The sequence below is a fragment of the Cetorhinus maximus genome, chromosome 21, assembly GCF_964194155.1.
Source record: "Cetorhinus maximus chromosome 21, sCetMax3.hap1.1, whole genome shotgun sequence".
Lineage (NCBI taxonomy): Eukaryota > Metazoa > Chordata > Chondrichthyes > Lamniformes > Cetorhinidae > Cetorhinus > Cetorhinus maximus.
In genome coordinates, this window is record NC_135899.1 from 23,801,715 (window position 1) to 23,815,930 (window position 14,216).

A 14,216-nucleotide genomic window follows, 5' to 3' on the forward strand; every position below is an offset into this window, starting at 1 on the left:
TGAGACTGACCTGACAGGGGATATGAAGGGATGTGGAGCACGGGAATCTTGACGGCGTTGAGGTCCGGAAGAGCCATGATCTAATTAAATAACAGGGTGCGAGGGGCTGGTTAACCGTGTGGGGCTCACACGGGGGAGAGTTGGGAGTGGAGAGGTGTTGAGGGGAGCCCGGGCGGTGCTGGTGGTTGCGCGAGGCGGGTCCCAGTAGGTTCACTTCCTCTTGAGGTTGAGGGGAGGCCACCCTCCTGGATCCCAATGAAGTCATTCCCTGTTTGTTTGTTTTGTTGGGGCTTTTCCAGGCTGCCGGAAGATAAGGCCCCCTCCGGACGGCGGGATTCGTTACCCTGGGCTGACCCAGGAGCAGATCCACTCCATTGAGATCCTGCCTGTGGCCTATGAAATCGAGTTTGTCTGCAGGGTCAACCGGGAGTTAGATGGCCCACGGGTCCGCAAGTGCCTGGACAATGGGATGTGGACCGACATGGACAAGCACAGCCGCTGTTGTGAGTATTGAAGGACGAGCAGGTCAGACACTGTCCTTTCCCCCTCTGGGTCTGGGTGGGGCAGTGGGTCAGACACTGTCCTTTCCCCCTCTGGGACTGGGTGGGACAGTGGGTCAGACACTGTCCTTTCCCCCTCTGGGACTGGGTGGGACAGTGGGTCAGACACTGTCCTTTCCCCCTCTGGGACTGGGTGGGACAGTGGATCAGACACTGTCCTTTCCCCCTCTGGGACTGGGTGGGACAGTGGATCAGACATTGTCCTTTCCCCCTCTGGGACTGGGTGGGACAGTGGATCAGACATTGTCCTTTCCCCCCTCTAGGACTGGGCGGGACAGTGGGTCAGATACTGTCCTTTCCCCCTCTGGGACTGGGTGGGGCAGTGGGTCAGATACTGTCCTTTCACCCTCTGGGACTGGGTGGGACAGTGGGTCAGACACTGTCCTTTCGCCCTCTGGGAACTGGCCATCTCTAGGACTGGTTGATGAAATATGCATGAGAGATTCTTGAAATGTCTGACAGAGAATCTTCACCCAGTGAAAGCATCGCGAGACCCCTGGGTGATAGATTTTGAACAAAGATGTTTCTGGTTTACACAGAGCAGCCCATCTCTCAGAGTTCAATCATGTTTCCTCTGCCTCTCCCTCCACACAGTGCGGAACTGCTCGAGACTGGCCCTGAAACTGGAAAATGGCTACGTTGTGACCAGGGAGAGGTTCAGGGTACCCGTGGAGGGGACAGTGGTGGAATACCATTGCAATCCCGGATTCATCCTGGTCGGAAGCTCCAGCAGAATCTGCACTAAATACGGAAAATGGAACACCAGCAAACCCATCTGTAAAGGTAATGGCTCATTGTCAGCCGGAGAGAAAGAGAGAGAGATGGATAGAGTGTGATAGAGAGATGGAGATGTACAGTGTGTGACAGAGGGAAATGGGCAAGGTGTGATAGAGAGGGATGGGCAGAGTGTGATAGAGAGAGGGAGATGTACAGTGTGTGATAGAGGGAGATGGGTAGAGTGTGATAGAGAGGGGTGGGCAGAGTGTGATAGAGAGAAAGCTGGATAGATAGTGACAGAGGGAGATGGGCAGAGTTTGACAGAGGGGGAGATGGGCAGAGAGTATGAAAGAGAGAGAAATGGGTAGAGAGTGTGAGAAAGAGATGGGCAGTGAGTGAAAGGGAAGGATGGACAGAGTGTGATACAGGGAGATGGACAGAGTGTGATAGAGGGAGATGGGCAGAGAGTGAAAGGGAAAGATGGGTGGAGTGTGATAGAGGGAGATGGACAGAGTGTGATAGAGGGAGATGGGCAGGGTGTGATAGAGGGAGATGGGCAGGGTGTGATAGAGGGAGATGGGCAGGGTGTGATAGAGAAAAAACTGGATAGATTGTGACAGAGGGAGATAGACAGAGTGTGGCAGAGGGGGAGATGGGCAGAGAGTGTGACAGAAAGATATGGACAGGGTGTGAGAGAGAGAGAGATGGACAGGGTGTGAGAGACAGATGGGCGGAGTGTGAGAGAGAGATGGACAGAGTGTGATACAAGGAGATGGAGAGGGCGTGACAGGGGAGGCGGAGGGGGTGTGACAGAGGGAGACAGAGGGAGTGTGTCAGAGGGAGATGGAGGGGGTGTGTCAGAGGGAGATGGATGGGGTGTGACAGAGGGAGACGGAGGGGGTGTGACAGAGGGAGACGGAGGGAGTGTGACAGAGGGAGACAGAGGGAGTGTGACAGAGGGAGATGGAGGGGGTGTGTCAGAGGGAGATGGATGGGGTGTAACAGAGGGAGATGGAGGGGGTGTGACAGAGGGAGACGGAGGGGGTGTGACAGTGGGAGATGGAGGGGGTGTGATAGGGGGAGATGGATGGGGTGTGACAGAGGGAGACGGAGGGGGTGTGACAGTGGGAGATGGAGGGGGTGTGATAGGGGGAGATGGATGGGGTGTGACAGAGGGAGACGGAGGGGGTGTGATAGGGGGAGATGGATGGGGTGTGACAGAGGGAGACGGAGGGAGTGTGACAGGGGAGATGGAGGGGGTGTGACAGTGGGAGATGGAGGGGGTGTGATAGGGGGAGATGGAGGGGGTGTGATAGGGGGAGATGGAGGGGGTGTGACAGAGGGAGATGGAGGGGGTGTGACAGTGGGAGATGGAGGGGGTGTGACAGGGGGAGATGGAGGGGGTGTGACAGGGGGAGATGGAGGGGGTGTGACAGTGGGAGATGGAGGGGGTGTGACAGAGGGAGACGGAGGGGGTGTGACAGGGGGAGACGGAGGGGGTTTGACGGGGAGACGGAGGGGGCGTGACAGAGGGAGACGGAGGGGGTGTGACAGAGGGAGCTGGAGGGGGTGTGACAGAGGGAGACGGAGGGGGTGTGACAGAGGGAGACGGAGGGGGTGTGACAGAGGGAGCTGGAGGGGGTGTGACAGAGGGAGACGGAGGGAGTGTGACAGAGGGAGACAGAGGGGGTGTGACAGAGGGAGACGGAGGGAGTGTGTCAGAGGGAGATGGAGGGGGTGTGACAGAGGGAGACGGAGGGGGTGTGACAGAGGGAGACGGAGGGGGTGTGACAGGGGGAGACGGAGGGGGTGTGATGGAGGAGATGGAGGGGGTGTGACAGGGGGAGACGGAGGGGGTGTGACAGAGGGAGATGGAGGGGGTGTGACAGAGGGAGATGGAGGGGGTGTGACAGAGGGAGATGGAGGGAGTGTGACAGAGGGAGATGGAGAGAGTGTGACAGAGGGGGATGGAGGGAGTGTGACAGAGGGGGATGGAGGGAGTGTGACAGGGCAGTGGAGAGGGTGTGACAGGGGGAGACAGAGGGGGTGTGACAGAGGGAGATGGAGGGGTTGTGACAGGGGGGGATGGAGGGGGTGTGACAGGGGGAGACGGAGGGGGTGTGACGGGGGGGATGGAGGGGGTGTGACAGGGGGAGACGGAGGGGGTGTGACGGAGGGGGATGGAGGGAGTGTGACGGGGGGTGGAGAGGGTGTGTTTGGGGAGTTTGTGTGTTTGGTATGAGAAGCTGAGCCTGTGTTTGATTTCTAAGGCCTGTGTTTTCCTGTGGAATTGAGGCTGATGTGTCCTTTCCATCTTTTTCAGTGGACAGGACCGTAAGCCGCCTCCCACACAGTGAGTATGGAGTGTTCACTGCTCTTTCCCCTCAGCACGGGGAGTGTTTTGGTGAGGGTGAAGTGTGTGATGCGGTGCAGGATTGGTGTAGGCGATTTTCTCTGTAATCTTACCTTCCTGAGCTGTGTCTCCAGGAGGCTTTGGGGTTACCTCCCCTGTTCCACATGGTCTCCGTCTCCCCGGTGAGAGTTGTTTGGTGCCGTGTGAAAGATTTCAGTGGGAGGACCGGTGAGAGTGAGTTCGCAGTCTCTGTATGTGCACCAGGTCCTTCCCTGGTGACGTTCCCCTGGCACCTCACCCAATGGCAACTGGTGTAGATATCCCATCCTGGGTGTTATGGCAATGGTCGCCTGTCATGGACCATTTCTCCCCCGCAATCCCACCGCCCCCACCCCACCCCAACCACCACCACCGCCTCGAATATTCGCAGCGAACTGGCAGCCCACTTTCTGCTGTTTCCCCTGAGGGATTTCTACCCTGGGCAGTGCCCGTGTGTCACTCTCGCCCACCCTCCGTCCTCCCTGCTGCCCCAGGTTGGGTGGGTGGCACCGGATAGGTGCCCAGGAGCTAGGAGTTCTCAGCTTTAATTGGACCCCCTCCTCCTGCCCTCCGCCAGGCCATTCAGCCCCTCCAGTCTGGTCCCGCCATTCAGTCACCAGCTTGGCTGATCTCCACCTTCTGCACATCTTCGTCCGGGGCTCCCAACCCCCTTCGCTTAACCAAATAAATAAATAAATAAATAAAACCCCAGCATTTGAAGTTTTCCCATTCACCCTGCCCCCTCCTTTGCCCTTGTGCGGGGTGAGAGTTGCTGATTTAGTGGGTGCTTTGAGCGTTCGGCCTCCCTAACATCGCCCCTGAATGACCCACCTCTCACTTCACTTTGACATTCTGAATCCCCGGTATCTCGAGGACCCCAAAACACAGGAGGCTGCCACTCGGCCCATCGCACCTGTGCTGGCTCCTTGAAAGAGCTGTTCCGAATAAAGCCTTGTCCTTTCTACCCCCCACCCCACCCCCACCACCACCACCACCACCCCCCAAATATTCTCCTAATCAAGGGCTTATCCGATTCCCTTTGGGAAGTTATCATTGAATCTGCTCCCACCGCCCTTTCAGGCAGCAGGTTCCGCGTCACAACAGCTCGCTGCTTTTTTAAAAAAACACAAAGCGTCTCCACATGCCGTCTCTGGTTCCTGCGCCTCACAATTGTCTTGACTCCGTGTCCTCTGGTTACTGACCCTCCCGTCGCAGGAGGCGTTTTCTCCTTATTTACTTTACCTAAAACCATTCCCGATTTTGAACAGCTCTATCGCATCTCCTCTTAACGTCCCCTGGCCCATTTGAAGAGAGAGGGACTTGCAGGACGCGGCAGTGCAGTGAGATCTCGGTGTGCTCGCACATGATCCCCCAAAAAAGTCAACACGCAGGCACAGGAAATAATTAGGAAGGCAAATGGAGTGTTGATCTTTATTGCAAGCGGGATGGAGCAGAGAAGTGGGGAAGTCTTGCTACGACTGCACAAGGCATTGGTGAGAGCGCACCCGGAGTACTGTGGACAGCTTTGGTCTCCGTACTTAAGGAGGGATATACTTGCATTGGGGGCAGTTCAGGGAAGGTTCTCTCCGCTGATTCCTGGGATGAAGGGGTTGTCTTCTGAGGAAAGGTTGAGCAGGTTGGGTCTATGCTCACTGGAGTTCAGAAGAATGGAGAGGTGACCTTATTGAAACGTACAAGATTCTGAGGGGGAATCGATGGGGTAGAACCCGAGAGGGTGTTTACCCCTGGTGGGGGACACAGAACTAGGGGTCACAGATGAGGAGGAATTTTTTCTCTCAGAGGGTCGTTAGTCTCTTCCCCAGAGAGCAGTGGAGGCTGGGTCACTGAATACATTCAAGGCTGAGTTCGACAGATTTTTGATCGACAAGGGAGTCCAGGATTATGGGCGGTGGAGAGGGACAGGTTGAGACCATGATCAGATCAGCCATGATCTTGTTGAATGACGGAGCAGGCTTGAGGGGCTGAATGGCCGACTCCCTGTTTCTTATGATCTTATAATCCAAAAGCAGTCCCTGCTTCTCAATATAACTTGGAAGTCCCTCATCCCTGGCACCATTCCAGTAAATCGCCTCTGTTCCCGTCTCCCCGTCCAAACCTTACGCTACCCTCTCAAACCCTCTTAACACGTTAAACATTCCGATTGCATTGCACCAAAGGTCTCCTCCCTTCAACGGGAGTAAGAGCCGGAGTCTGGCAGGGACCTCCCAGGGAATCCCAGATTAACAGCTAAAAGCCAGCACTGTCTCCTCTGGAAATCCCACATTACCCATGGAGAGCAGCCTCAGGACCTGACAGCTGGATTTCCAACACAGAGGGAGACAGTCACTGTGATTCTCTGTTTTGCCCTTTATTCTTTCACGGGATGTGGGCGTCGCTGGCAAATGCCAGCATTTGTTGCCCCTCCCTAATTGCCCTTGAACTGAGTACCTTGCCTCAGCCATTTCAGAGTCAACCACATCGCTGTGGGTCTGGAGTCACATGTAGACCAGGCCAGGTAAGAATGGGCAGATTTCCTTCCCTAAAGTGAACTGGATGGGTTTTGATAACAATCGGTGACCATTACTAGGTTCCGAGTCCAGGTTTATTAGTTGAATTCCACCAGCTGCCCTGGTGGGATTTGAATCTGTGTCCACACCTGGGCCTCGGGATCACCAGGCCAGTGACGTTACCATTACGCCATCCTCTCTGCCCATTCTAAAGGGTCATCCCCCTGCCCGGGCACCCCAGGCGAGGAGGAGAGCTGGGTCCCTTTGGACTCTCCCCTAGGCCAGAAATTTACCCCCATCGGTGTGGGGGTGTGGGATGGGGGTGAACCCGATCGGGGACACGCTGCCAGTTTAGGATTAAGGCCCGCCCAGCGTGAGGCTCGGTGGGAAGCGCTGAGCGGTCCCTGTGGGGGCTGGGGGGTGGGGTGCGATTCCCTGAGAGGTTCCCTGTGCTCTTTCGGACATGGGCGCGCGAGAGAGAGAGAGAGAGTGCAGAGATCTCCCCGAGGCACGGAGGTGCCTGAGGGAGGCTTGTTTCAGTGCTAAAGTTTTAAAGAAAGGTTTTTAACACTTTTAAAACATGTCCCCTCACGCGACACTATCACATGAGCTGGGACATGTCAAAGGATAAAAGTATAAATTGTTATTAGATTTGAAAACAGTTCATCCCGCCCGTGGGTGAGGTTTTGTGATAAACCTTCGCCTGTCTCTAACCTTAAGGGCAGCTCAGTGAATTGAGTTAATTGGAGTTTTAAACAGGCCTTTGAATGTTTGCCGCGGGCCTGCCCAACTGAAAATCTAACTGAAGCGCGGTGTCGCCGGGACGCCCGCCTGACCTCACCGCCTGTCATGTTACACATCGGCGAGCAGGCCCACCACCCCCAACCCCCCCGCTCGCCGACAGGAAAATAGTTCCCATCGTCACTGGCACCTTGACACCAACGAACAGGGAGAGAGCGTGGAACAGCAGCACCACCCGGTGGCCACGGTGGCAAATCACATGCAGTATCGCAACAAGAGCATCGAGGCTCAGACTCCAGTCACCCGAGCCATCTGGTCTCTGTCTCCAGTGCCTTCACTCCCTGGTACCCTCACTCCTCCATCCCCTCACTCCCCACTAATTCACCCTCCTCCCTCCCTGCGCTATTGCTCCTCAGTACTCTCATGCTGACCCAGCGGCAGCGATGGAATGGCGATATAGTTCCAAATCAACACAGGGTTTGGATCGGAGGGGAACTTATGTTACCTTTGGATAACTAAAATGGATCCATTTCAGATTTAAAATTAACCATTGACATAGCCTAGGTGACCATTTGCTGAAGGAACGGTGCGATTATTGTCAAGATCCATCTGCTTCACTAATGTACTATAAATATGAGGTGCTGTCTAGGCTGGAAGAGGATTGTGGATGTTGCATCGTTGAATATATTTAAGGCTGAGGCAGGGAGATTTTTGGTTTCTCAGGGAGTTCCTCAGGATAGTGTCCTAGCCCCCCAACATCTTCAACTGCTTCATCAATGACCTTCCTTCCATAATAAGGTCAGAAGTGGGGATGTTCACTGAGGATTACACAATGTTCAGCACCTTTCACAACTCCTCAGATACTGAAGCATGTCCATGTCCAAATGCAGCAAGACCTGGACAATATCCTGGCTTGTGCTGACAAGTGGCAAGTAACATTCATGCCACTCAAGTGCCAGGCAATGACCATCTCCAACAAGAGAGAATCTAACCATTGCCCCTTATCATTCAATGGCATTACCATCACTGAATCCCCCACTATCAACATCATAGGGATTACCATTGAACAGAAACTGAACTAGACTAGCCATATAAATACTGTGGCTACAAGAGCAAGTCAGAGGCTGGGAATCCTGCAATGGGTAACTCACTCCCTGACTCTCCAAAGCCTGTCCACCATCTACAAGGCACAAGTCAGGAGTTTGATGGAATACTCCCCACTTGCCTGGATGAGTGCAGCTCCCACAACACTCAAGAAGCTCGACACCATCCAGGACAAAGCAGCCCGCTTGATCAGCACCACATCCACAAACATTCGCTCCCTCCACCGACGCAGCAGTGTGTACCATCTACAAGATGCACTGCAGGAATTCACCAAGGCTCCTTAGACAGCACCTTCCAAACCCACGACCACTACCATCTAGAAGGACAAGGGCAGCAGATAGATGGGAACACCACCACCCGGAAGTTCCCCTTCCAGTCACTCACCATCCTGACTTGGAAATATATCGTCGTTCCTTCACTGTCACTGGGTCAAAATCCTGGAACTCCCTCCCTAACAGCCCTGTGGGTGTACCTACACCACATGGACTGCAGCGGTTCAAGAACGAAGCTCACCACCACCTTCTCAAGGGCCGCTAGGGATGGACAATAAATGCTGGCCCAGCCAGTGACACCCACATCCTATGAATAAACAATAAAAAAGGCTGAAGATCAGTGAGGATCGTACTGAATAGCAGAGCAGGCCTGACGCTGCCTCTGGTCTACAGATGCTCCTTGTGCCCTTATGTTCATAGCCCCAGCAGAACTCGCTGCGTCTGACCTGCCCCCTGAACACACAGTGGAGGTGGGGTAGGGAGACGGGGGTTGGGGGGCAGTGAAACAGTCCCAGTGTTGGATGGCACCGCTTGCTGGTCATGTGACGCTGCTTGCGTGATGATGTCATCGTCTTGCGTGTTTCCAGGTGACGGGAAGGTGGAGCTCAGGGTTGGAGCTAGGCCCGAAGCCTGCCCGCTGTCCCTGTGGGGGGTTGTGGCAGAGGGAACCCAGCGTGTTTCACTTGGACGTCTCCTCTCCAAATACCAGAAGCCGGCCTCGGTAGTTAACTCAGCAAAGGCTTCCCAAACATCCTTCTAAACTCCACCGCCTGGCCAAGCCTTAAGAAGAAAGATGTCGCATTTAAATAGCGCCTTTCCCGACCTCAGTCCCAAAGCGCATGCAGCCAATGAAGTAATTTTGAAATGTCAGGCATTGTTGTGGATCGAGCGCACAGCAGGATCCCACTAACAGCAATGTGATAATGATCAGATACTCTGTTTCTTTCTGATGTCAGGTGAGGCGTGAATATTGGCACCAGGGCACCAGGGTGAACTCCCCTGGCCTCCTTCAAAGTAGTTTTTGTGGGTTAACTTCTCAACTAAAAAACAACAGCTCCGAAAGTGCAGCACTCCCTCAGTACTGACCCTCCAACAGTGCAGCACTCGCTCGGTACTGCCCCTCCGACAGTGCAGCACTCCCTCAGTATTGACCCTCCAACAGTGCAGCACTCCCTCAGTATTGACCCTCCGACAGTGCAGCACTCCCTCAGTATTGACCCTCCGACAGTGTAGCAGTCCCTCAGTACTGCCCCTCCAACAGTGCAGTACACCCTCAGTAGTGACCCTCCAACAGTGCAGTACTCCCTCAGTACTGACCCTCTGAAAGTGAAGCTCTCCCTCAGGATTGACCCTTCGACAGTGCAGCACTCCCTCACTACTGACCCTCTGACTGCAGCACTCCCTCAGTACTGACCCTCTGACTGCAGCACTCCCTCAGTATTGACCCTCCGACAGTGCAGCACTCCCTCAGTATTGACCCTCCGACAGTGCAGCACTCCCTCAGTATTGACCCTCCGACAGTGCAGCACTCCCTCTGACTGCAGCACTCCCTCAGTACTGACCCTCCGACAGTGCAGCTCTCCCTCAGTACTGACCCTCTGACAGTGCAGCACTCCCTCAGTACTGACCCTCTGAAAGTGAAGCACTCCCTCAGGATTGACCCTTCGACAGTGCAGTACTCCCTCACTACTGACCCTCTGACTGCAGCGCTCCCTCAGTACTGACCCTCTGACTGCAGCGCTCCCTCAGTAGTGACCCTCTGACTGCAGCACTCCCTCACTACTGACCCTCTGACTGCAGCGCTCCCTCAGTACTGACCCTCTGACTGCAGCACTCCCTCACTACTGACCCTCTGACTGCAGCACTCCCTCAGTAGTGACCCACTGACAGTGCAGCACTCCCTCAGTACTGCCCTGGGAGTGTCAGCCTGGATTTTGTGACCTTTAAAGAGCTTTTAGTGTAGCTGCATTTTTTTTTCATAAACAGATTAATTGTCAGACTGAAAGCTGTGAGCAGAGATGCAGAGAACAGTGTATGATGAGGTGCAGTGTGGCCGATTCCTGGATGCATTTTAAAAGGCTGCTTAATTTTAACAGGCCAGTGACCAGCACTGCACAGAGTGTCCAGCAGATGGCAGCATTGGTGTGCACGCGCTCACACCCTCAGACACACACTCCCATTCACAAACCCTCACTCTCACACACACACAAACACACATAAACACTCATTCACAAACCCTCACTCACACACACACACAAACACTCATTCACAAACCCTCACACTCTCTCACACACACAAACACTCCCATTCACAAACCCTCACTCACACACACACATACACACACACTCTCATTCACAAACCCTCACTCTCTCATTCACAAACCCTCACTCTCTCACACACACACACTCTCATTCACAAACCCTCACTCTCACACACACACTCTCATTCACAAACCCTCACTCTCTCACACACACACTCTCATTCACAAACCCTCACTCTCACACACACACACTCTCATTCACAAACCCTCACTCTCTCACACACACACTCTCATTCACAAACCCTCACTCTCACACACACACACTCTCATTCACAAACCCTCACTCTCACACACACACACTCTCATTCACAAACCCTCACTCTCTCACACACACACTCTCATTCACAAACCCTCACTCTCACACACACATTCAAAGACACACACACACTCATTCACAAACCCTCACACTCTCTCACACACACAAACACACACACTGACACACACACACACGCCTGAATCTTGTGTTCTGAGGTCGGGTGTGCACCTGAACCGAACGCACGTAAAATTGTGCAAAAAGATGTTGGGCCTGTGTCCCGATGTCATTGCAATTTGAAGTTGATGGGTGCGCTCGGGAGTCAGAGTACCACTCACCGACAATTGAAGGGCTGATTAAGGGCATTAAAAAGCCCATTGACCGCGATTTTACATTTACCCGTGCAATTGCTGCACACATGGGTAAAACAGGTAGGCGGATTTCACGTTTTAATCATCTCCACACACACCACACACACTCACTCTCACACAAACTCACACTCACTCTGTCACACACACACTTACACTCACTCTCTCACACACACACACACAAACTCACACTCACTCTCACACACACACTTACACTCACTCACACACACAAACTCACACTCACTCTGTCACACACACACTTACACTCACTCTCTCACACACACACAAACTCACACTCACTCTCACACACACACTTACACTCACTCACACACACACATACACTCACGCACTCACACTCACTCACACACACACACACACACACACTCACTCACACATACAAACTCACTCACTCTCACACACACATGCACTCACACTCTCACTCTCACACACACACACACTCACACACACAAACTCACACACTCTCTCACACACACACTCACGCACTCACTCACACACACAGACACACAAACTCACACTCACTCTCTCACACACACATACACTCACGCACTCACACTCACTATCACACACACTCACGCACTCACTCTCACACACACATACTCTCACACTCACACTCACTCACACACACATGCATACTTTCACACTCGCAGACTCTCACACACACTCACACACACACACACACTCACAATTACACACACACTCACTCACACACACACATTCACACACTCTCACACACACTCACTCTCACACTCACACTCACTCTCACATGCACATGCATACTCTCACACTCACATTCACTCTCACACACTCGCACTTACACTCACACGCTCACTCACTCACTCTCTCACACACACTCACTCTCACACACACACTCACTCACACACACACACTCTCACACTCTCACACGCACAGTCTCACACACATACACACATTCTCACCACTCACACACATATTCTCACTCTCACACACACTTCACTCACTTTCACACACACACATTGTTACTCACTCTCACACACTCACACACCACATATACACACAGCCTCCAACTCACACACAGATACATTCCCACTCACACACACATTCTCAGTCATACATTCACACACACGTGCACGCATACACACAGTCTCACACACACACACAATCTCACTCTCTCTCACACACACACATTCTCACTCACGCAGTCTCCAACTCACACACAGATATGTTCTCATTCATTCACACACACATTCCCACTCTCTCACACACACATTCCCACTCTCTCTCACACACATTCTCAGTCACACACACTCTCTCACACACATACAGTCTCAATCACTCTCACACGCACATTCTCAGTCACACACACACTCACACACTACATGCATACACAGTCTCCAACTCAGATAGATTCTCACTCACACACACATTCTCAGTCACACACACACACTTACATTCACACACATTCACACACACAAGCACATTCACACATTTGCACGTACACACACACACAGATGCACACACTCTCACTCATTTATATACACCTTCACACTCTCACTCACACAGACACACACACCCTCACATGCTCACTCACACTCACACACACCTCTCACACACACACTCTCACACACTCTCACACTATCACACAAAGTCTCCCACTCACACAGACACATTCTCACTCATACGCACAGACACACATTCTCAGTCACACACACATTCTCACTCACTCTCACACACACATTCTCAGTTGCACAGACACACACACATACACTATCACACACCCTCACAAACACACACACATGCTCACACTTTGATAAACACAACCTCACACCCTCACTCATAAATACACCCTCACTCTCACTCACTCATGCACACCCGCACATGCACACACACACAATCTCTCTGTCTCTCTCTTTCTCTCACACACACACTCACTCACTCACACTCACGTACATGCACACATGCACTCACACACATGCATTCTCATACACAACCTCACACTCTCACTCACACACACTAACACACTCTCATACTCATGCGCACGCACACACGGACACACACTCATACACATTCACGCACACATGCACATGCACACACTCTCACAAACTCACACACATGCACTCTCACACACACCCTCACAGTCTCAGTCACACACACAACACACAGACACACACTCTCATACACACACACACTCACGCACATGCACACAATCATACACACACTCACACACACATGCACATACACACATGCACTCTCTCACACACCCTCACTCACATACACACACACAATCAGCAACAAACACACACTCACACTCACTCATAAGCACCCTCACACTCTCACTCACACACAAGCACACACACTCTCACACACTCACACATAAACACACCCTCACACACACCCAGACACACACACACCCTCTCTCTCTCTTTTCTCGCTCTCTTTTCTCTCTCTCTTTTCTCTCTCTCTTTTCTCTCTCTCCTCTCTCTTCTCTCTCTTCTCTTCTCTTCTCTCTCTCTCTTCTCTCTCCTCTCTCTCTGCCACACTGTTATGATCAGCTGATCTTAATATTGGACAAGTCAGTTCCCAGAGTAAAACCTGATTTGATAGATCTTTAATTTGTTTTAGAAACTGTAAAGGTAAGTTACTGAACAAATTCTCAGGAGTCTGCTGATGAACTTTTACCACAACAAATAAAACATTTATTAAAGAAGAAGACTGAACTATATTACACCAAACTGAAAGGTTAGAAAGATAATACAAACACAAAAAAATGATTCAAATATTCACTATTCCTTCACCCAGCTGTATCTTTGCAGACACGTACAAATTCGGAATGAGAAAACAATTTACCATATCTATCTTATACTCTAATATTCAGGGTAAGTTTACGTTACACATGAACCAACTGGTGAACTGTGGACAGACGCAACACGCTCCTAAATAAATGGCAGATGTGACCAAAGCCGATTCTATGGATTTCACATGCTC

General features: G+C 52.3%; 1 protein-coding gene across 1 annotated transcript in view; it reads left to right on the forward strand.

Moving 5' to 3' along the window:
• The window catches only part of LOC144695762 (gamma-aminobutyric acid type B receptor subunit 1-like), a 255,785-nt gene extending 251,434 nt beyond the window's left edge, over positions 1-4,351 (forward strand). The window contains exons 3-5 of the mRNA XM_078566736.1: positions 300-503; positions 1,155-1,343; positions 3,601-4,351. Of these exons, the coding sequence (XP_078422862.1) occupies positions 300-503; positions 1,155-1,343; positions 3,601-3,737 (530 nt within the window). The 3' untranslated portion in view covers positions 3,738-4,351. The remainder of the gene's footprint in view (positions 1-299; positions 504-1,154; positions 1,344-3,600) is intronic.
• The last annotated feature ends 9,865 nt before the right edge of the window (positions 4,352-14,216 follow it).